The 23,707-nt window shown below is 40.8% G+C and overlaps 1 protein-coding gene across 1 annotated transcript in view; it reads left to right on the forward strand.

The window, feature by feature from the left end:
- The window catches only part of FBLN5 (fibulin 5), a 46,001-nt gene extending 22,572 nt beyond the window's left edge, over positions 1-23,429 (forward strand). Inside the window, exons 5-11 of the mRNA XM_071426600.1 lie at positions 9,451-9,573; positions 12,349-12,465; positions 13,396-13,515; positions 16,282-16,404; positions 16,922-17,048; positions 19,913-20,108; positions 21,923-23,429. Of these exons, the coding sequence (XP_071282701.1) occupies positions 9,451-9,573; positions 12,349-12,465; positions 13,396-13,515; positions 16,282-16,404; positions 16,922-17,048; positions 19,913-20,108; positions 21,923-22,084 (968 nt within the window). The 3' untranslated portion in view covers positions 22,085-23,429. The remainder of the gene's footprint in view (positions 1-9,450; positions 9,574-12,348; positions 12,466-13,395; positions 13,516-16,281; positions 16,405-16,921; positions 17,049-19,912; positions 20,109-21,922) is intronic.
- The last annotated feature ends 278 nt before the right edge of the window (positions 23,430-23,707 follow it).

The following is a 23,707-nucleotide window of genomic DNA, read 5'->3' on the forward strand; positions in this document are numbered from 1 at the left end:
TGAGCAAAAACTTCTTTGTACCTCCTAATTCAGCAGGTTCAGTGTCATCAGTGGAATGGCAATCTGTCTACCTCACTTCTGCAGGGTACTTGGGTCACCCTTGTTCTGCTATACTGCAGCTATTTGACATAGAATAAGTACAGCAGGGAAATAGCTGAGATTCCCAAATCACATGCACTGGTCATGCATGTGCAGAATCTGCTGCAGGAAACCATGAATCAAGAGAATACAGTTATGTTCCAGCCCATGGAGTTTCCATCTTTTAGCAAAGCTCTTGGTTGAAATTAGAAGCTTGTCTTTTTTTTTTTTTAATTCCAGAGTCAGCATACTGACTGTGCATTTGTGCAAAAGCTCTCATGGGACACCAGGAATAGTCCACACAAGTGGCTGTGATCTTGTCCCAACAGAGAGCCCTGGGAATTGGTGGGAGTGAGGATCTGTGGTCATGCAGGTGATGCCAAGTGTATGAACCATGCACAGGTCTGAGCAGAGAGGGGAGAGGCTGCTGGCTCTTTAGTCCCCTTGCTATGCACTTCTTTGCATGGCTGTCCTGTAAATCTCAGCCACAAAAGCAGGACTAGAACTGTGTTCAAAGTCCTTCACAGTTTAGCTGCTGTTTATCATTTTTGAGTAATGTGTAAAGTGCTCTTGCTAAGGAAAGGCTCAGATAGCTGGCAGGAGACCTAGAACCTGTGACACATGTTGAGCAATTTTCATACCAGGCAGAGGGAGCAGAATTACAGATTCATGCCTCACACTTATTTAGTATCCATTTCCAGACTGACCCTCTGTGTGAAAAAACTCACTTTAATCCTTGTTTAGCCATCAGCCAATAACCTAATGCATATGGGATTCTGATAGAAAATTAATCAGCAATCAATGGCCAGTCCTCAGACAGTGAAATATGCAATTAAACAGGTGTTTAGAGAGTTGATCTTGGATTGTGTCCAAGCTCAGCAGGGTCAGTTGTCCTTGGAAAAAACACTGACCCCACACAGCAGCAGTTTGAATTTGGCTTCAGTCTGCACTTTAGGAATGTGGCATTGTTATTTCTTCCCTTTTCTTATCAAATGTAATTATCTTGAGAAAAAAAAAAGTTTTGAGAAAACATGTGATTTCACTGAGTAAAAATCTACTACTGAGGAAATTATTTTTCAGTGTCCAAATAAGGAGTGGGGGAGAAGTCTGGGGAAAGTGCTCTGTTCCAAGTAATCTTGGACCTGATACCCATGTTACTGAGCTCGGATGTTTAGTCCTGGCCTGCAATTATGCCTATAAAAAACAGACATCCAATCTTTGTATTATTTTAAAATGGAGCCCTGAGGGTTATAAATGACTGAATGAGCTTTAGTGTTTGAGCAGACAGAGATTCTGGAACGAGCTGTCAGCTTTGAGGCTCTCTTCCAGATCATTGCATCTTAGGAGCCGGGTTAGCTCCTGGGGTTGTGACAGTAAAACAGTGGGACTAAAAGACAGACAGAATAAAATAAAGACATAGGGCCCCAAAATCACCCACACCTCCTTGTAAAAGGGGGAAGAAGATTTTCCATGGTAAATGTTTTCCAGTCTACAAGACCTGTGCTCTCACAACTGTCAAATTAATCTCCAGTATTGCTGTGTTGAACCCCATGGTACTAGTGGCTCTCAAATAGTCATGATAGCAAAAGCTGACCCACTTTTGTCAATGGCTGACCAAAAGAAGGAAAAGCAGCCTTAGCTACTACTGTGACCCACAGAAATTTGTAGCATGATTATCAGAATTCATTACTTAAGAAAGGAAGTCATGCATGCTAAATATGTTCCAAAGAGAACAAAATGTAACAGTCCATCTGCGAAACAGCACACATTGCCAAAAGCATTGTCTTGGAAATCTGCTGTCCACGTTGGCTTCCCCCTTCATCACAGAGTCCAAGCAAAGTTTCACTTCTAATTGTCATGGTCTCCAAGAGCGTGGTTCTAGCTCAGAGATGATAAGCCCACATCCTTCTATGGCAGCTCTCTGCTAGTCCTGTTATCCCACTGTCAGCCAGCTGGGAAAGGAGCTGTCATGGGGGAGTGGGATGCTCACAGTGCCCCAAGCACAGACCATGCCTGTGGAGGGATGAGGGCAGTCACAGATCCCACCACTCACCACCCCTGGATGCACTGAAGGACAATAGTCTCCCTTGTTCCTGTTGGGGCAGGTGCAAATCATCTCCTTGGGATGGAACTCCCCTGGTAAACTTTCCACTCTCTGCATTTACTCAGTCTTGTGGTATTTAACCACATGCCCATAGGTACCAAGATTTTTTTATCCTTTAAAAGTAGCTTTTTGTCAGGAAAATCTTTCCTTACCTGAAGGGCTCTGAAAAGTCTCTGAACTAATGAGTTGCTCTTAAGGACTTTGTTTCCTTCTCTATTCTTTAGTGCATGAAGTCCTGTTTATGCACAATCCTCTTTTTTTCCTGAGCAGAAGAAAGGCAGTGGCTTTGCTTACAGTTTTTGAACCACACCTTCCAGAGGGCAGGTGCTCCCAGTTCCTAAATACTTCTGCTCCTTCTCCTGTTGTCTGCTGGCTTCTTTCCCTGGCTATCCACCTCGTAAAGTTACTTTGATTGCTGAAAAATCTACTGTTTCCTGCAAGACCACATCCTCTAACCTTCAGTTGAGTCCTCTTGAGGGTCTTTGATTCAATGAATTGTCTCTGGTAATAACTTGGATTCTTCCTCTTTTACTTGGTTAATCCTTCACAAAGAAGCAATCACTCTGTGTACTGAAAGGAAGATGGTTGGCATGCCCAGCATATTTAGGCTGATGACTTAACATCTTCTACCACAAAAAATGTTATTAACATTTTCTATGTTTTCCACATATTTCTGAAGTTATTAAAAGCATTAGAGGTACAATTTCTTTCACTAAAAACCATTTTTATTGATTAAAATACAAATAAAAATAAAAAATGCACACATGTACATTTAAATATTTGCAAAGGAAAAGTCATTTGGAAGATCTTTTCAAATTCCTATTCTCATTTTCAGTACTTTTCCTGGCCCAGTTAGATTTCCTAATGTCCTAGGAAATGGAAAATGAGGTAAGGCAAACAGAAAATCTCAGGTTGTGGATATAGACAAAAATAACTAAACATTGAAAGGTATTAGATTATTCAGTGAATACTTTAAGACACCATTTTCACCACATAATCTGTCTTTTTTGTGACCCAGGACATAGAACCTTACCCATCAAATGGTGTTTTGAAGACACAGTTTTTTGCTACAGCTTGTTTGAAAGAATAAATACTGTTGAGGTGTAAGACCCTAAAGGACAGGAACAATCTTTAGCATCCTAGTTTTTTTCATATGTAATTTCACAGCAATACTCACAGTCCTATCTGTAAGGGTAAGAAGAGGTGTGAAAACCAGATAATTATTTCAATTTGCTACTGACTGCATCAATAATTCTCTTTCTGCTTCCGTAACTACTGGAAACTTTGAGGTTCCATGCACCCTCTAGCATGTGTTGTATTATGTTTTTCAGATGCTTAATCAGAAGCACTAAAGCATGTGTCTTATTTTTATTTTCTATCTGTCTTCTAAACACTGAATTATATCTCTTTGTCTTTTGCTTTAGCAACCATCTCAGATAAGAACATAGTTTCCATGCAGATGCTTACAGATCACAGGCAAATATACCTTGAACCTTTTCTTAAATAGGTTACTAAATGGAGCATTATCTTGCTCTAAGATAAATTTTTGTGGCTTGGAATAACTCTTTGGAATCTCTTAGTATTTCTTTGCAATATTTTTTAAAATATTGATGCCAGAAATGTTTTTCAGTAATTATTGCACTAATGCAATGTACAGTGTAAGAACAATTTCCTGTGTCTACTCAGTGTGCTCATGGTAATGCTTTTCAGCAACATGATGTCAGGAAAAGTTCATGTTCAAGTGATTACCTGTAACAACCCCAGAGGTTTTTTTTTTGACCTACGTTTTTTACTCTTGATATATGACCTTGCATTTGTCTGTCCTGAAAAGCACTTTCAAATGTGCCCACCATACCTAGCGAAATACTTTCATATAAGACTTCATTTCACATTTTAGTTCTTTACTGCACCAGCTTGTGATCTTCTGTATTTTATCACAAATGTGGAAAACAGTGGGCCAAAACCAGATCCTCAGAATTCCACATTTATGATTCTCTCTTGAGATTATGGAACTCCTAGTCTTAGTCTCTTTGGTTTGAAAAGTACTGAATATATCTGGTCCTCATTCAAAGGGTTAGATTGTTGGTTTTATTTTTATGCTGTGATTTCTTGCAGTATTATTAATACAAATAGAGTGGTCTCAGTTCCTGTGTTCTTGGTGAACATGAGTCAGTGCCATAAAAAGACCTCCTGATAAGAATTAGCCTCCCTGGTGAGATGTAGTGTTGTGCTGCAGTTTCACATCTAGCTTTCCTTTCTATATTTATATGTTGCTCCATTTTTTGTGCATGCATGGCTTTTAAATTATTTATTTTTTCTTTAATTTATGAGCTGTGAATTAAAAATTTCATTCATTGTTCCATGATGTGGCTAAATTCTAAAGAATCCACTAATATCTATTAATATTAGCTTTTACAGATAATAAAACACAAAGCCAGTAATTTGCACACTAAACCCCATGAGTTCACATATTTATTTTGACATTATAAATGATAGCTATCCAGTCACCAGGCATCCTGCCATCCATTAAAAATACAATTTGTACCAATAAAAACAAAGCATCAGCACATCACATCCTACAAAAGGCAGGCAGCCAGCCAGAAATTAAAAAAAACTTTCTCCACCCTTGCAATCCCCAAATGAAATCCCATTGCCCCAGCCACCTCACCTTTTGTCAAAATGTCAAGTAAAGACAACATCACACCCCAGAGCTGCTAAACCAAACCACCACAGCCATAATTTTTTAAGGCAGACACACTGATCTAAGAGAGAGGGATGTGGCTCATTTTGGAGTGTTCAGGCTTCGGCTCTTTCAGCCCATGTATCCTTACAAAGGGATATGGAGATGTCACCTACCTATTCTCTCCTTCTGTCAGTAACCCAGAGATCTCTAAATCTCATGGCTCAGAGCCATTGTTGGTGGTATTTCTTAGGAGGCAGAGAGCAGTGGTCTCCACAGGCCATGTGGTTGCTCTCAGTATTCATCTGGGAACTAACAAAGTAAATTGTTCCCACTTCAAGTCAGATTTTAATTTGTCTGGAGTCCTGCCCAAACTTCTGCCTTTGGAATTAGCTGTGGGAGCAGTAATGTGAAAGATGGATAAAAGAAGTGACTACAACAACTGGAAGGATGGGTGAGAGAATATAGATGACCACTGATTTAATAGCACACAGCAGGATACTCAAGAGCTGAAACAACTAGAACCAGCTTTGGCCAAGCATTCCTTGGCAAGAGAAGTTTTGAACAGTGATCCATCTATCCTGCCTTGGTTCTCTAGTGTGCTTACAAAGTGCTGAACAACTGCTCTCTCAAAGGAGTCACCCAGAGCCACTAGTCATTTGGAAAAATCTGAATTTGTTCAAAATTATTAGGTATGACAACCTTTAACATCCTCACTTTTTTCATATGTAATTTCACAGCAACACTCACAGTCCTGTCTGTCAGGGTAGGAAGAGGTATGAAAGCCAGATTACTCTTTTAACTTGCCATAGACTACATCAATAATTCTCTTCCTGCTTCAGTAACTACTGGAATCTTTGAGGTTCCATGCAACATTAGGGTGGAACAGCAACATTGCATAGAATTTAGCTGAAAGGAACTTTTATGCTTCCAAGGTCCTCTAGTAGAAAACAATGATGGTTAATCTTTTATTTTAGATCTCACTAGCCAATGTAGAGTCTGCACAAAATTTCTGAAAAAGTGGTATCTTGAAATGTTCATAATAATAGGTGCAGGTTGTACATGAGAGACTACAAGACAGAAAGGTCTGTCACCTGCTCCTGTTTCTGTTTTGTTAAATGTCCTATCCTGAAGAGTTTTAGGTGCTAAACAGTGAGGGAGACTGGACTATAGCAGAGGTAATGGATTTTCATGGATTTTGTAATCCCTGCTTTTCAAATAGGAAGCAGGGTGATGGAAGACGAAAAGCAAGGAAGAGTTCCCAAAAGATAAATTCTCAGCCCATGAGCTACAGTGTGGTCAGTGTATCTGTGCTGGTTCCTTGTCCTGCACAGTAACCACTAGGTACTTTAATCTATCTTCACTGAGGAGAGATCTAATTTGTATTTTCTTCCCAGTCCACCTCATGGCAATTCTTCTGCTCTCCATCTGATTAGACTTTACCTTGGGGCTCAGGTGACAACTCACTGCAGTATTTCTGTCCATGGTGAACTGTGACATAAGTTGTGCTTGTCAGACATACTCTTCCAAACATCAGGAAAATGCACCTCAGGGATTTCTTAGCCATTTGTGCTATCCTTACATTGAGTAGATCTTACAGTTTTTTATTCTCTGAATTTGTCTTATCTGCTTTGAACATACAAAACTATTGAAAATCTATAATCATGTGCAATTAGATTGCTCAGGTATTGTGTATGACCCATCAGAGAGGCAGAAGTAGTACAAATGGGCTTTGAAGTCCCAGACCATGAAGACACCTAAGATTTATGCTTGAATGGGACAGAAATAAGCTGTGCAACCAGACAGAGAAATTATTCATGCCTTATTGATGGATTGTCATGTTCCACTTGCAACCTCTTGCAATTTTCCATTCAAACAAAAATGCTCTGGAACTGTTTTGATGTAACTTCTATGTCTATCCATTATAGGCAATCTCTTGAAGTTTTATGGCTAGTTTTCTCCTCAGTGGAAATAATTTGGGATTGTTTGGGGTTTGTTTTGTTTTGTTTTGTTTTTTGTTTTTCCTGCCAAATGTCTGGTTTTGACTTTACCAACCACATCTGCTCTTACTGTATGCTGCACTGTGCAAATGGGCATGACACCCTATGTCTCCCAGGTCTGATATCCTTTAAGAAGATACCTAATGTCTGGCCAACTGTTGCACCAATAGTTTTTTCAGTGCACAAATATCTGCTCTCTGTGAGCCCATATAATGTGGATTAATCCAGGGCAGACAGCCTGGGATTATACTACCTGTTTTCAGCTGTGAAGGCTGCTGGCCAAAAATACTTTATTTGATTGTATTGGCTGTGTCAGTAAGAGTTTAATGGCACCTCATGGTAAGGGGCAATCTTGGAGAATGCCAGACATGAAATACAGAACTGGGTGTGCTCCCTCAGGCCCAAGCAAAAAGATTTGCTGCTACCAGTAAAGCTGTTTACACCTGTTGGTTGCATAAATCTTCTTTAGTGAAGTCACTAAGGTACTGTTCAGTGCAAATGTGAGGAGTCAAGGTGTTCTGCATAGACAACTTCAGGATCATCAGGTTTTCTGGCAGAAACTCCACAGGAGGCCTCCATTGTAAAAAATGTTGTGTTCAAATGGAAATATGCTTCCAAATACTACCACAAAAGGTGAGGACTGGGAGTAAGCAAATAAATCTGATTGTTATAAAGCAAGTGAAAGAGGATCAACATTTTACTTCTCTGGAATGGAGCTCAAGCAGTGGCTACAAGGATGATTTGGGAACAAAACCAATCCCATAGCCACCTGTTGCTTAAGTGAAAGACGTTGTATCCCTGCAAGAAATATGCCTCACAAAAGAGTGGAGGATCTGTTGTCTTCAAACTGTCTTGCTACCATATGTGGTGAGACCATGACCCTCATTTTGTTTTCACTTTGCTTCACCTATTAATATTACTGGAAGCAGGGAACATGGAAAATTAAAATCTCCTTTTTAAGCTTAGTGCAGACTAGAAAAAGCAGAATTGGCCAGATCCCAAGGTACCACTCCTAAAACAATAAGCAAGCATTCAGATAGTGTTCAGATACTACCAATTATGTGTGATATGCTATGAAGGGAGGATCCAAATTTTTTAGCTCAATCGCAGAAGCAATAGCTGAACTGAACAACATATTTATGGACCTATATAGTCTAGACTTGTTATCTTACCCTTTTCCCACTTCCCCCACCATTTTGCCAATCTTCATCTGGCCAATAAATACATGGGAACCGAATTCTGACAGAGTTAATTACCTCTAATTGTGCCCCTCTTGTTATCTTACCAGTTTTGACTCACCATAAATTGCTCTGATACAGATGTTGGCAAGATAAGAACCCTAGACTCCCTCCATATGTACAGTATGTTTGTATTTATTTATGTATCTGAGCATGTTAGATATGCTGCTGTGGCAGCCTGGATCAGTTATTTCATGACTGCTAGGGTTGTACAGCTGACTGGCTGTGCTTGCTGCCTTGGGGCAGGTGCAGAGATGGAATTCCTGCCCTCTGCTGCCTGCTCCAGCCCAGGGCATTGGTGAGACACTTTCAGTCATGACCTAACAAAGTCTGGGTTAATAAGAATCAGGGGAGGATCAAGGGAGTAGCATTGCTAGGATGACATAGTGCTTCAGCAAAGCACAATATGCTGGAATGAAAAATAGTTTAGGTATCAATAAATAAAACATAAAAATTTAGGTTGGCTGGGGAAATGACACAATTTATCTTTTGGCATTTCTATTTCTGACATCTAGAGGCAAACCTGATGCCTGAAACATCAGGAAAGATATTGAGCAAGGCGTGATTCAAAATGAATTTCTGACTCTGAAAGGCATTTTTAATCAGTTAGGTTCCAGGGTCCTGGCTTATATAAATGTAAGAATGCTATTCACCTCCCTTGCAAAAAAAAAAGGGGGAAAAAATAAAGCCCACAACAAAAACACCCTAAGGGATTGCAATAAAAACCCAAATACATTCAACCCAGTAAAGATGGCGAGGTGGCGGGGTGGAAATTAAAAGAAAATAGTACTATTGTCAGGAAATTGATTCCAGGGAAGTATACATTTTTTTGGTCAGGTAAAGGTTGATTTTTGGTTGAACTTTGTGTCTGAAAAATTACAGTGAGATGGTCTGCATTGGTGGGGGTAGGAAGTATTTTTTTTTTAATGTCTCTGAGTTGTGTTTGTACATCTCTCAAACTCCCCTTCATCTCTTACTTTTCAATGGGGATGCACAATCCTTTCAGCAGCCTCTCCCTAGGACTGAGCACTGCTCTACAGCATGGAAATCCCAGCTCAGTGACAGCAAATGTGGAAATCTCAAACAAAAAGTTTGAGATAATGAGAGACTTTCCTTGAGGAGAAAACCAGAAACACTGGGTCACCTGCAAAACTGAGAGATTTCATGTGCATTCTCATAATAAATGCCCTCAGACATTTATTTGCGTGATTTTCCTTCAGGTTATGGTCATTCTCTCTACTCCTCCAAACTCTGATTCCTTGCACAGAGGCAGTGTACACACTGTACAATAGAAACAATCTTTTGTTGTTGCTATTTCTAACATTTTCCTTCTGTATTTCTGTGTTGCAGATGTGGATGAATGCGCTTCAGATTCTCACCAGTGTAACCCCACCCAGATCTGCATAAATACTGAAGGGGGCTATACCTGTTCCTGCACTGAAGGCTACTGGCTGTTAGAAGGCCAGTGTTTAGGTAAAATCCTCAATTGCTACAGCATCTGAGTATCTGTGTATGTGTACCTGTTACTCCCTGAATTAAAGTCACTAAGCACTCTTGCCAAGGACACAGTTAAACCTTCAGCTATGTGGAAACTCTTTTGTCTCTGAAAGTGCCAATGAGGTGTTTGGCAGAGAGACTCCCCCACGGAACAAAACTGTAGCTGGAAATGCCATATGACTAGCATCATAATAGTGTCATAACTGGGCTTTTCATATTCCCAGTCTGAAGGATTCCCTTTCATGTAAGATCAATTGCAAGCATGTGTGCATAAAGATTTTTGCCCAAACAGACTTGTGCTTTTGTTATTGTGACAGTGTGGACCTGAAGGGATCCGTGTTTGATACCAAGAAATGGGAATGACAGTAACTCCCAAGTCAACCAATTCTTTTGTTTGGGAGTGAGAAAAAAATTACCTCTGAACTGGGTGCCATTTCACAATCTTCCATGCAGTTTTATTCCAATTTTATTATTTTCCTTGCAGCAATGTCCTGTTCATCCTTTTAGTTCAGTCCTGTTGAAAAAACATCGCTCAACAAACAGCACAGGAAAACAACCCTTCCATCCCTCCTCTCCTTCAGCCCTTTCCCCTCACTTGACATGCACACAGGATGATGATGTAGACATTAATTTTAGGTCCACAGGTAGGACCTAGGAGTCATCATATAACTTTTTTTTAAGAAAATTTATCCATTATTATTTTTTTCCCTGCCATGCAGGCTGTTGGGTGCCAGCTCTGCAGAGCTAGGGCATCCTGTCACATCTCCACTGGAAGGAGAAGGGCTTTCCCTGCCCATTTGTCCCTGGAGCATCTCAGTTATTTTCCAGCTTTCTCCTCCCAAGTACCAATTCCATGAATTCCTGGCTGCTTTCCTTACTGCTGCTGTGTAATTCACCTGGCAGGCACCAGGCTTGAGCTCTGTCCAAGCTGGGGACTGTGCAGCCACAGCCTCTTCAGGGAGTCACTGTCTTGCAGTTTCCCTGGGATAAGAAGTCTCCAAGGCCCCTGCTCCTTAATCTGTGATAAATCAAATTCTCAAAGCTTGTGCTGGGGAATGTACAGGCATATGTGATAGCATGGGGATGAGGGAGGGAAGAAAGGCAGATTCTGCTCTGCATCACCTGTTCTGTTACCCATTTACTTCTCCCAGTTACAGGCCCAATGAAATGGTTGGGTGCAGCATTCAGGATTTGAGCACAGATCTAAAATACTCTTCTGCTTGATGGTTATAGCAGAGAATTGAAATGGCTGCATTGATGAATTGATTTGAGTACCTGCTTATGCTATCTAAAATAGGGAATAACATCCCAGTATTGCCCTAATTGAGTAATCATGGGGTGGATTATTGCAAGGCAATGTGAAAAAGGAAAAGCAAATTGTGTTTAGAATTGCTATATTTTCCCCTAAATTTCAAAGAAGTCTCAGTTTTCCATACTTTATACTGGCTTTGGAGAAGTGATCTTTGCTGCTGTAAAGCAGTAAAGCAATACTTACTGTAATCAGAGGGCCAAGTTGGGGTTTAGAGAAAAATTTTTTTGGGGCACTGTTAGCAGTGCAGTGGAATTCAGTGAAATTACCAATTACTGTTGGTAAATCACCATTACAAAAACCTACACTTCTATCTGTTGCAATTATCCTGTAAAGTTTACACAGAGAAGCCAGTGCAGCACATCCACATGACCCAGCCACAAGAAGCAGCCCTGTAGAAGTCCTTATCCTCAAAATGTAGCACTCTTGAGATAACAGTCCTGAAAAGACAAAGCATGTACTTAATGTAATGCATTGTGTCAGTGAATGAGGTATTAATTTACTTAAAATCTATGTTATTTTTGCAGGTTTTGGTGAAGCCTGCTGCTGGTGTACTCATCACCACTGATCTGACCTTTACATTATCTTACTGACTGCATATAATATACTGGGTTTTCTATTGCATAAATTTAGCTTCAAAGCTTTAACACAGCCATTTAAAAAAGTCTCCATAAATCAAAAGCTGGTTGATACCAAAGGAAATGTTAAGGCTTTGAAAGGACAGCTATTCCAGGTGTTTCATTTAGTTTTTAGTTCTGAGGCAAAAATCTTCCAGCATTTACCATCTTACATGTCTTAGAGCATTTTCTTGTGCTCATAGAACTCAGTTGCATGCAGTGCCAATGCTGCAATTCAGCCCAAACTGCTATTTTGGCATTAAACTAACTGTTTATACAGTCTGTAATTTGTCAGTTAAAAATTCATATAAAAAGAGAATGTGACTATTTGAAAAAAAATCTTTAAAAAATATCCTCACTCAAAAAAGAAGCCTGTAGTAACAAACACTGCTGTTCCAGTGAGGAGCTTTGGTATATGTGGAGGCAAAGAAGGTTTCTATTTTGATTCTGCCAAAATTTCACTGCAATGTTGGCTGTGGTTGTGCTGGCAGCCTGTGCCAGCTGTCAGGTATCCTTTGAGGGAGCTGCTTGAAGGAACAAACTGGGCTGCCTGATTTAACCTGAAGGTTACAGCAATGCCAATCAATTCATCAGACACACTGGTAGATGCCAGATGTAGATAACACCACATTACCACATTCTACTGGGGAGAGGAATATTTCAACTCCAACTCCATGTCTGAACGCCTGGAAGTTTGGCTGTGACACCATGACCAGTGTGCTGGGGTATTTCTGTGTTATCAGCGCTGTTGGCTCAGTGTGCTGGCTGCTTTGTATGTCATGAGGAGATGCAGAGCACTCCAGTTTCCCTCCTTTTCCCCTGCAGACATAGACGAATGTCGCTACGGCTACTGCCAGCAGCTGTGCGCCAACGTGCCCGGCTCCTACTCCTGCACCTGCAACCCCGGCTTCACGCTTAACGACGACGGGAGATCCTGCCAAGGTAGGGCTAGGGTGAACCAGGCCTGAAATCTTTGGTCCCCCTTCAGCCAACCCCTTAAGACTTCCTTGGTTTTTAGAGCACAAGTGACCTTCCCAGTGTTGCTTTTGAAAATGTTCACAGGTTGGTCAGACAGATATTTCTGGAGCTTCACAGTACCTCAAAGGGGTGCAGGTGCAACAGGACTGCTGTGTCAGAAGAAATATGCACAGAGGCCAAAACCTCAATTTACTCAATTCAGTGGAATTACCAAGTGTTCAGGCACTGAATTTGTTATTAAAATGTGAGGTTGTGTGACCCAACTGAGACAAGAAACCTTTGTCAGATCAGTAAATCAGAGTCTCCAAGGTTCCAGACTGGAGTTCTAAGCATTAGATCACCTTTTGCTGTGATGTGCTACCTCAAAATCAACACAACCTCTTCACAGTCGCCCTAGCAAAGCAGAGAGCATCTTCCCACATGCTGCAGGAGGAGGTCTGTGCTCATGATGAAGTTGTTAATGTCCTACAAGGAAAAAAATATTGCTTTTGCCTTAGCCCAAGGTTTCCATAAAGACCCCTCATCATTGCATTATCTTTCTCAGGAAAATCCTGCTGCATTTTTCTCAGATCTGTTATGACAATATTGGTTCAATGGTTTTCAAATTTCAGGATAAGGACAGAAACATTTATAATAAAAAATTCATCCCCATCTTCCATGTTATTTTTTAATTGAAGTAATTCCCAAAATGCTTCACTTCCACACATGTTGTTTCCAACATGCTATTCCCAGGCATCAACCTGGATCCAAATAAACAACACTGAATTGGTTATATTTTTTCAGAACAAATCTTTCTGACTGTACAGCTAATCTCTTTGAAATGCTCTGCAGAAAAAAAAAGAAAATGGTGTTTGGGGAGAAGTCGCTGATGAATTTGGCATTGTTTTCCCATAGATGTGAATGAATGTACAAGTGAAAACCCTTGCACTCAGACCTGTGTCAACACCTATGGCTCTTTTCTCTGCCGCTGTGAACCTGGCTATGAACTGGAAGCTGATGGAGTTAACTGCAGTGGTAACTCTCTTATTTACTCTTTTACTCTTTTGGTTTCTTTAATTCTATTAAGTGTACTTTTTCAAAGGCATTGTTTTTACAAACTTTTTAAAAAGTTTTTTGCCTTGGTCCATGGTAGCATTGGGATAGCTGCAACTCATATGATCTTCTTTCCAGCTAAAGCACTCAGCAAATACCCAGGAAAACTCCATGGAGGAGGGCCACAAATGGTTTTAAAGAAATAAGCTAAATATTCAAAAGCTCCAAGGTAACAGCAAAACAGAAGAAAGCACTCTGTAATGCTGAACAGCAAGCTTTATTAGAGCAAGTAGAGATAGCCTGAGGACATTCCTCCATGATTAAAGAAATAGTTTATAGAAAGCACTTTTCCATTTGTCTGTTGAATGCATGTACTTCCCTTGCTCTTAAGGACTGCTCACTTCTGCCTGAAACTTTCCCCCGTTTCCCCTGTATGGCTCTGGCTTCACTTTAAAAACAATATATAATTTCTTAGTACAGTTATTGCTGACCTGTTCAGCACACAGCAGAATAAATTGTGCTTATGTCACTGTAATTTCTCCTTTCTGGATTTTGTTTTTATTGTATTATTTTATTTTAATTGAAGGCAAAACTTATTTCTTTGCTTATTGTACCATCAGCCTGATAAAATTAGAAAATTCAGACAATATGTCTTGGAAAAATGCACTGGAAAATACTTGAGTTTTAATTTACAGTAAACAGATGTAATATGCTGTTTCTGAGAGAAAAGACATGTGAGATGCAGTGTATATGATTAGTCTTTCCCAAGATATTTTCCCTGCAAATCTCCTTGTTATAAGGGGAAGAACAAATATTAAATATGTAAAGGGTCTTAAGAATTAAACACCTAACTTAGTGTCCTGCATTCTGATGGATTTTCTTCTTCTCAGTTAGACTCCTGAATGTTTTGTATGTGTTCACCTCCTGAGCTACCTGGGGGTCTGAACCAGATAAGTTCATTGCAATGGCCAATAAGGTGGTGCTCGAGCCTTATCCATGTCTCAGAGCTGAGCCAGCAAAAGGATCTTTCAACATCCAGATCCAGAGCAGAAAATCTTTTCCTGACAATCTTGTGCAAGAGATGTTTGACAAAGCAGGTCAAGTTTCTCTGGATGAGCTTCTTCCACTCCACAGCAACCACTAGACATCTGAGGCTCACAAAGGGAATGCCTGGTCAGGGGCACGCTCTTGAGAGACACCCAGGATTCAGATTTATTTCGATAGGAGTGGGGTTAGTCCATGGCCTAGCAGCCAACTTACCTTGAAGCTGGAAGGCATTCTTGCCCCAATTCAAGGAGAGAGGCAGAGATTTCAACCTGGCTTTCCCAATATCATCATTATTTTCTAATCACAGAGGTCTTCCAAGTGCATTAGATGTGCTCTGAAATGACAACCACCCTGTTGTCTGCACACAGGCAGCCAGGAGAATGCCAGGAGTATTTAGGAACACTGTGGGCCCAAGAGCAGGAATGCAGGGCTCTTGGGGCTCCAAATCCCTCAGGACCTGACAGCAGCCAAGCACCAGTTACACAAATCCAGGATAGTGGAGGTCTGGGCTAGGATGCCAGAGGGTGGCTGATAGCTCAGCCACTTTATGGAGTCAGCCCTCAGTCTCTGGAACTTCAGGAAGGTGTTTGTTTCCGTGAACTCATTGGGGAAACTCACAGAGTAACAGGACTCTGTAGGTGTAGAGTTCCTTTCATCTCCCTTTTGAGAATCTCATTTCAGCCCTAAAGCCACTTGGATATATTTGGACTTCAAATACTTTCCAATCCATTTGCACAAAACACCAGAAGTGAATAAATGGACTGAGCCCAATTTAGAAGAAAGAGAAATTCAGTCTGAAGAGTAAAAGTGATTTGCCTGGGAGAGTCAACATGTCAGAGCTGGGAATAAGAACTTGGGAGTTCCTGGCTGGGGCTCTGGCCTTTGTTTCTTTCTTCCCCTGAACAGGGAAATAAGGAAATGATTAGTGGCAGCCTCCCTCAGCCTCGTGCCTTTGCATGTGTTTTCCCCTCAGTCAGCCATGGCTCCATGTGCAGCTCTGAAGTTCATCTTTCTCACTTGAGCACAGCTCTGCACAACACAATGACTGGTCAATTCACGAGAGCAAGGGGCAAAGAGCACAGTTTCTGCTTTCAATCAGGATTTGACAGACTGCCTGGCTTCCCATGTATCTGTAAGGCTGGGCCTTCCAGTGTGTCTGACCCAGGCTGGGATGTGCTCTTGGAGTCTTGCTGGAATGACTTGGAAGTAACTGACTAGAGGCTAAAAAATATGAAAGAGACAGGGCTGGCTGCAGGAGTTCTGCTGAAACCCATGTGGCTGGAACCCTGGGAACGTAAAGCTTGTTCTCCAAAAGAAGGAAAAAAAAATAAAACAAAACTGCTGCCAAGTCTTTCCTTTTAAATTACAGTTGCAGCTTTGTTGTCAGAGTATCTATCTCTGACGTAAAACAGAAATGAAAACGTGGCCAAGAGGTGACAGGTATTAGAAAAGAAAAATAAATAATTAAAAGCCATACATTGTGTTCAGCAGCAGCTTTGATTTCCTTAGGAAAAAGTGTTTAATGAAGAAGTTGTTGTATAGCATTTTGTCAGCTCGCTGCAGAGCTCTAGGGAGCTGGAGAGTACCAGCCTCCAGCTGAGGGAATGGGCAGGTACTGTGGGTGGCCACCTGCCTGCAGGACTGCTCTTTTGACAGTAAAGCCAAAGACAGTAAACTTTGGTTTTTGTTTTACCACTGCAGACATGGATGAGTGCAGCTTCTCAGAGTTCCTCTGCCAGCACGAATGTGTGAATGGGCCTGGTTCTTACTACTGTACCTGTCCTTCAGGATATAACTTGCTTGACGACAGTAGAAGCTGCCAAGGTAACATTCCTGCACTGACTGAAACCCACGGGGACCAGAATGTAGATCCTGTGTCTAGAAAGAGGTTTTCAAGAATTGAGATGCCTGGTCTTGGCATTGCACAGTGAAATACTCGTAGGGGCCAATTATGCAGATATTCCTGCTGAGGTGAACTGGTGTGTTGTTTTAAGTAAGACTTTATTGGATAGGAAGCAGCTACACAGGAAAGACCTCAAATGCTCTCCCCTCTGCTGTACATCTCTACTTTTCCCATTCTCTAAGGTCGGAGAGTTTGAGCAGCCAATTCCTTTCCCTTTTTTTTTTCAGCATTCTGCATGTGGGAACACTCTAATTAGCAGAAGTGGACAGAGTAAAAACTGATCTTAAAAGAGGGGGGCAGTTATAAAAAGTCCACCTCTCACAGTGCAAGAGTTTTATGAATTTTGGGGTAATTCTTTAAGATGGAAACCAGTTTGTAGGAGTGGTATCTTGTACATATTTCCCTGCTTCAGCCATTCTCTCATTCCTTGTGTTTTAGATATCAATGAATGTGAAATCAGAAACTTCACCTGCACTTCACAGCAAACCTGTTTCAATATCCCAGGAGAATATAAATGTTTAGACCCAGTACGATGTGAGGAGCCTTATCTCCAGATTAATGAGAAGTGAGTAACATACCCACAGCCACAAAAGCAAATTCTGTCTGTGAAAGTTGTATCTAAGTTCTATCTAACCAAAGAAGCTGCAATTTTACAGTACAACCATGAAGTCTGTCTAAACAGCTATACATACATACTGTTGATAAATTTACCACTGGTAAGCTTTATAAAAATAATAAATTGCAATTGCTTACCAGGTCACCAGGTATGATATGCTATGATTTATTATGATATATCATACTCAGATGTATGTAAAGTTAGACTGGAAAAACAGCTATCAGTTGACAAAACAGCAGGGCTTGTGATGTAGTAAGATACATTTACTTACATATCTGACTTCATATATGCTCAAATGCAGCCTGTTTATTAGTAGGAATATTTCCTGCAAATGGTAACTAGTTTATGCCTGGGAAGTGCTTTAAAATATTAGATGACAGTTAGAGCAGCATACAAATAGTTTCTTATTGCTTACAGGTTAAAAGTTCTGAATAGTTCACAGACTGACCCACCTTGCCCAAAAATTGGGTATGTCTGGATGAGGCTGTTAGTGCTGTCACTGTCTCAACTGGGAAACATTTGAGCAAGCAAACAATAAACCCTACCTTTCTTAAAACATTCTGTTTCTTTTACATTTGTATGTATTTGCTGGGGCTCAAAATACTTCAGTTCCAGACAGATCTCAATATACTGCAGTCCACATTATTTCATCCACAATGTTTGCACTAAACCCAATAATCTGGAATTGCTTGGTAGTCGAATATATTTTATAGAAAGGCAAAAGATTAGTTATTAGCTTCTTTCCTTTAGAATTTATGAGTGTATTTGCATTGTTTTCTGAACTAGGGCAGCTGAAGAGTGGACACACAGTGTCTGTCTAGTTCTGGGTTTTCCTACATTGGTGATAGAGTCTTAGACTGGAATTTGAAATAACTGAATCATCTGCATCTAAATTCCAGAGTCCAGCTACAGAGTCCTTGCAGAGCAGCTTGCATCAGAACACAATCTCTGAGCTTTGTGTTTGGTGGCTTTGGCTCATGTCTAGATGGGCCTGCATTTAATTAGTGACATATGTCCAGAAGTGGTCAGATAAAAGCCAAGTGAGTTCCTTGCATCTGTGTTTTCTGTGGAAGGAATTGGGTGATCATAATGCCAGGAGCCTCTTGATGGGGGACATGCCAGATGCACTGTCTGAAATTGATGTCAGCAGTGAAGGTTATAGAAAAATAGTCAAAAAGACCCTTGCCCAACAAATTCCCCCAACATGGCTTTTATAAAGGGATATCCTGCTTTACAACTTCCTTAGAGTTCTCTGAAGAAATCAGCAGCATGTGGCTAGGGCACAGGGACTGATGCAGTCTGTTTGCATTTCCAAAGGCTTCTGAAAAGACCCTCACACAGTTATCATGGACATGAAGCAGTCATGTCCATAAGTAACAGAGAAAAGTCCCTGAAACAGAAAAATAAGAAGCTGAAAGATAAAAATTGAACAGTGGATAGTATTAAATTGTCAATTTTCATGCTGAATTTCTGCAGAGGTCTGAGCTGGACCTACTTGGTCCATCATAAGCAACCTGGGGAAAAGAATAAACCATGAGATGGGCAAAGTCTGGAACAATATCTGAAGACAGTAGATAAAAGCGGGTAGAAAAATACTACAGAATAAGCCTCAATGACTGTGCAATAAAAATGGCAGATGAAATTTGGTTTAGATGAATTTAAAGTAAAAAGAAAATCACAAATTCACAAATTAAATAAGGATCACTGATCTGATCATAATTGATGCAAACTGAGATTTGAGTGGTCTAGTTCCATGATCTGCAGTACTCACTAGAGGTCAGAAAAGCAATCTGAATTCCAAATTTTAATAGGTAGAGAATATCCTTGGAGCACAAGCTATTGTGTACCAAATCTTTAAGACTGTGCAGTTCCTTCCCCTCCTGTCAAAAGAAATACACCTGGATAAAGGTTCATAAGAAGCAATTAGGATGATCACAAGTATGAATAGCTTCCTTGTGAGTAACAGCCAAATTAGAGCACTTCAGCCATGAACAGGGTCAAATATGAAGCCCTGAGATGGGTGAGGAGGATGAGCAGGGATTGACTGGCTGCTCTCCTTTCAGGTAGACAGCTGGGAGCACCAGATAAAGTCAGAAAGAGGCCATGCAAAGAGAGATGAAAGGGTCTGTGGGGCTTCTGGCCACAGGGGGCTGTGGATGCCAAACATTCATGTGGGAAGCTGGAAAAGCTGATGGATAAGAAAGGCATTAATAGCTGACGAATAGAAAGAAATTTTTGTTTCAAGGATTCCCTGAGTCACAAACAATTGGAGACTGTTGGTGGAAGTGTCGCATGCTTGGCTTGCTATCTTCTTCTTCGTCCTTAAGGCTCTGCATTTGATGTTAGAGCTTTGGTTTGATCCAGGATGTCAACTATATGTTTCCATGTAGTGTACAAAATATAGTGAAACAAAAATTACTACTGTTTATGTAGTACTACCAGTGAAATTATCTAATAATATTCTGGGGACAGTTCAGTATAAATTACTATCAGAATAAACATGTACAGAGTATTCTACACTTGCAGGGCTACTTCAAAGAAAGTTCACATTTTTGAGTGATCTAAGGAGAATGCCAAGGTATTTTCACCAAGAAGACAAGAAAAAAGAGGCAGGATATAAGCCAGAACAGCAATACAGAAAATGCTAAAAGTGAGAAAATTCATTACAAGTTTCATTGATTCTTTTAGCTGGCCAACGGCATTATTTGTTTATTTATTTATGCACATTTATTTATATAAATAATCAAATATTACAGCAATTTGTAACCCCTGCTGACAATTCTATCTCTGACCATCCTCTTTCTGACAACCAGCCGCTGCATGTGTCCAGCTGAAAACCCTGGGTGCCGAGATCAGCCCTTCACCATCCTGTACAGAGTGATGGATATGGTGTCTGGGAGGTCTGTGCCTTCGGATATTTTTCAGATGCAAGCAACAACTCGCTACCCTGGAGCCTACTACATCTTCCAAATCAAATCAGGGAACGAGGGCAGGGAATTCTACATGCGGGTAAGTCCAGTGCTCCCTGAGGGAAACATGGAGCATCTTGTTGTTGGCTGAACGTCCTGATGGCACAACTGAGCTTCTTGTGACTGTCACTTAAACCTTCAGTATGAGGCATTCTTTTTACACACAGATGTGCACAGCAGTGTGCTGATCTGCAGGAACGGCTGGATCTCTCAGGAGAGTAACCTACCCAAAGCAAACATGCCTCTCCTATGAGACAGCAGGTTTAGGAAAGCCCACAGCTGTACCCATATAGCTCAGGTTTCCCAAGCTCAAGAGAAACTATTGTGCCAAACTGTTTTTTATTTGATGGACAATCAAAAGTGTAACCAAAAGACTCAATGCTTCTTGTCTGTTTTATTAAACCTTTTCATTGGAAATTGAAAAATGTGAAAACCAAAAAAGTAAGCAAAAAACTTACCCTACCCCTTTTTGCCAAAAATTTACTTTCTGGGTTCTTCGCTTTCATTTGTTATGATTTTTTTCCACTGAGAACATTCATTTTTTGTAGACACTGTTAGAGAAAATGTAATTACCTGAGGTTTTTTAATTTGTTTTCCTCAGAAGATCTCTGTGTTCCCCAGTCATCTTTGCCACACCAGCAACATGCAGAGATTGCAGGGGTGTCTGCAGAGGATGGGGCACATCCACAAGGACAGTGACTCAGGAGGTTGATTTTCAGCCCCAGGCAAAACCTGGCTCTGACATTCACATTAAGTCCTGTTCTGTGGCTACTGAAGGTTCCCATCCCTCATGGACAGGGGTAGTGGGATAGATTCCAGGACATATTTCTCACAAGAATCTCAGATTCCCACTGTAAGAAAATGAAAATGTTTCAAAATCCTGAATTGACAAGCAGTTCCGCTACATCTCACAAGAACTTTCCTGTTGCAAAGTCACCACTGATCCCCTCATCTGGGCCAATCCAGCAGGTGCTGAGGCCCCAGCACCCACCTCCATTGCCCGAGCTGCTGTTCCAGTGATTCCCCACGCAGCCACTCCCTGGGCACTGGGAGGGCATGGGAGGGACACTGTGCCCTTGCTGAGGCACCAGGACCCAGCCTGGCACAGACCAGGCAACATGCCCAGCACTCCTCATGGCTGTGTCAGCCTTCTCTGATCAAAGGTAACAAACACCCAGTCTTGAGGCAGAACTGGACAGGTAAAGCAGGACCCACTGTGCCTATGTAAGCTCCTGATGGAAAACAAACTGCAGTTGGTTTAAACATAGCAGATCTGATTTTTAAATGCACATAATCCACTGTTCTGGTCAGATATCACCAAGGTCTGCTTCCATTTAATAAAGGACTTGTTTTCTGAAGTGCCATTGCATATTCAAAGTGTAAGGTTTGTACAATTAACCTACACAATGTACCACAAAATCAGACCCCATTCACACGGGAACACCTGTTCTCCAGGTCCTTTAACACAAGCCCTTCTGGGTGTCTGCTGCTTCACAGTAACTTTACATCAAACTAAAGAGTAGTTCAAACAAACAAACAAACAAAAATGTATAATTACTTGTTTATACCCTAAACCCATGTTTTCAATTTTTTCTTTCTTGAGCAATAGCAAGTGTCTGTGTTCAATAGCTCCTTTAATGTGCAGAGCTCCCAAAGGCTTTACAAACTGTAGAAGGTGACAGTTCACACTGAAAAGAAGCCAAATGCTGAAATGAAACTCTGTCCCATCAGTTGCAGTGGTGTCAAAGAATGAAACAGAAAACGCCTATTTTAGCTGCTTGAAGACTAGTAAGAAAATGGCTTTGAAGAACTAGTTTTGGCAATCTCACCTGCTTTCTCTTGTTTCATGCACAGCAAACAGGACCCATCAGTGCCACTCTGGTGATGACCCGGCCCGTGAAGGGGCCGCGCACGATCGAGCTGGACTTGGAAATGATCACTGTAAACACCGTCATCAACTTCAGAGGCAGCTCTGTCATCCGGCTGAGGATATTTGTATCACAGTACTCCTTCTAAACCTCCAGTCTGTGCCCTGGAAACATTAAGCCAGAAGAGACAGTTCCTCCTCTGCACAACTCTCTCCTCAAAAGCCAGTACTATAGAAGCTCCGGACCAAATCACCATTTCCACAGAGCTGGTGACCTATGTGTGTCTAGAGGCCTCTTCATGCACAGTCCCAACCAGGATGCAAACATCTGAAGATCCCATATGATTGTCTGTGTGGTCATGTATTTTAAGGATCCTTCTTCTCACTGTAAACACTTCTAGGGCATGAGTCTATGTGAAAGACTGTGAACCTTTGTAGCTCCAAGGCTGCTTAGCAGAAAGCACCAAAAAAACTGAGGAAAAAGCTGGCTTTTGCAATCTTGCCTTTTTTAATTTTTTTTTCATTATAAATGAAAAGCAGAAAAACAAGCAGAAACAGAAACAAAAAACCCACCTATTGAAACAAGGGACCTCAGGAGTCCCAGTTTGCATTCCCAATTATCTCTGGAATTACCAGTCAGGCACTTTGTTTCAATTCACCCTGCATTTGTCTTAGTTTCACCTGTTTTTTTCACTCTATTTTATAGTTAAAATTAATTGTAAATTCATTCCAAAAAACATGTTGTACTATGTAATCTTTTGCTTTCTGACAAAGTGTCACATGTTTGGGTTCCTTTCTGTATTAAATCTTTCTATATAACAGAGTTCATAGAAATCTATCACTGGATGGTGTGTTTTACAACATTTAGGATTTTATGCTTATTTACACTCAAGATTTTTGACACAGGCCTCCACTGCCAGAATAGTGTCCAGCATAAGTAGAGGCTTTAGAGCAGATAAGGATCAGAATTTTATTTTTCCCTGTTTTCCTGAGTGTGATAGTTACAAACACTGTATAATGGCTACAAGGTAGTAATACTAACTCTGTAGGTATAGCTGCAATTAATCTCCTGTTCAAAGACCACTCAGGTCAGACCTGTCCATATTCCTTCAGAAAATATTAATTGTTTGGTTTTTTTTTTTTCACTTGCAATCTCTCTCCTACACTTCTAACATGGGGGAAATAGCTGAAAAGGACTAGGAACAGTCTTATTCATGCAGACCAGAGTATACCAGTACCCCAATCTCAACCAGTGGGGTCCCACAGTTTTCATGGGCATTGTCTTCTCAGGTATAACTGCTGTAACAAAAAAAAAAAAGTTTCTTCAAAAGTCTAATCTGAATCTCCATTGTAATCTGTTGCTTTTTAGCCTACTTCCAGTAGAAATTGAGAACAGTTTATCTTCCCCTTTGCAGCAGTCTAACGTGTCTGAAGACTGTTGTCATGTCTCCCCTCAGACTGTTCTTCTCTAGTCTAAACAAACCCAATTCTTTTGGTCTTTCCTCATACATCACATTTTCTGGATCTTTGATCATTCTTGTTGCTCTCATCTGGATTCTCTCCAGTTGGTTCACATCTTTTTTGAAGCACAGTGCCCAAAACTGTGAAAAGTATTCCAGCTGAGGCCTCTCAGTGCTAAGCTAAATCTATACATATGTTTAATAGTTTGAAAAAAAATTAAAAATTGTATAGTTGGAAGGTATAAGGCGTGTTGAAGCCACCGGCACTTTGGTCTTTTATTTTAATAGGGATGAGGGTTTATATGCCTTGTT

Source organism: Agelaius tricolor, unplaced genomic scaffold (genome assembly GCF_023055355.1).
Source record: "Agelaius tricolor isolate 1412-34295 unplaced genomic scaffold, bAgeTri1.0.p SCAF_5, whole genome shotgun sequence".
In the NCBI taxonomy this organism is placed as follows: domain Eukaryota; kingdom Metazoa; phylum Chordata; class Aves; order Passeriformes; family Icteridae; genus Agelaius; species Agelaius tricolor.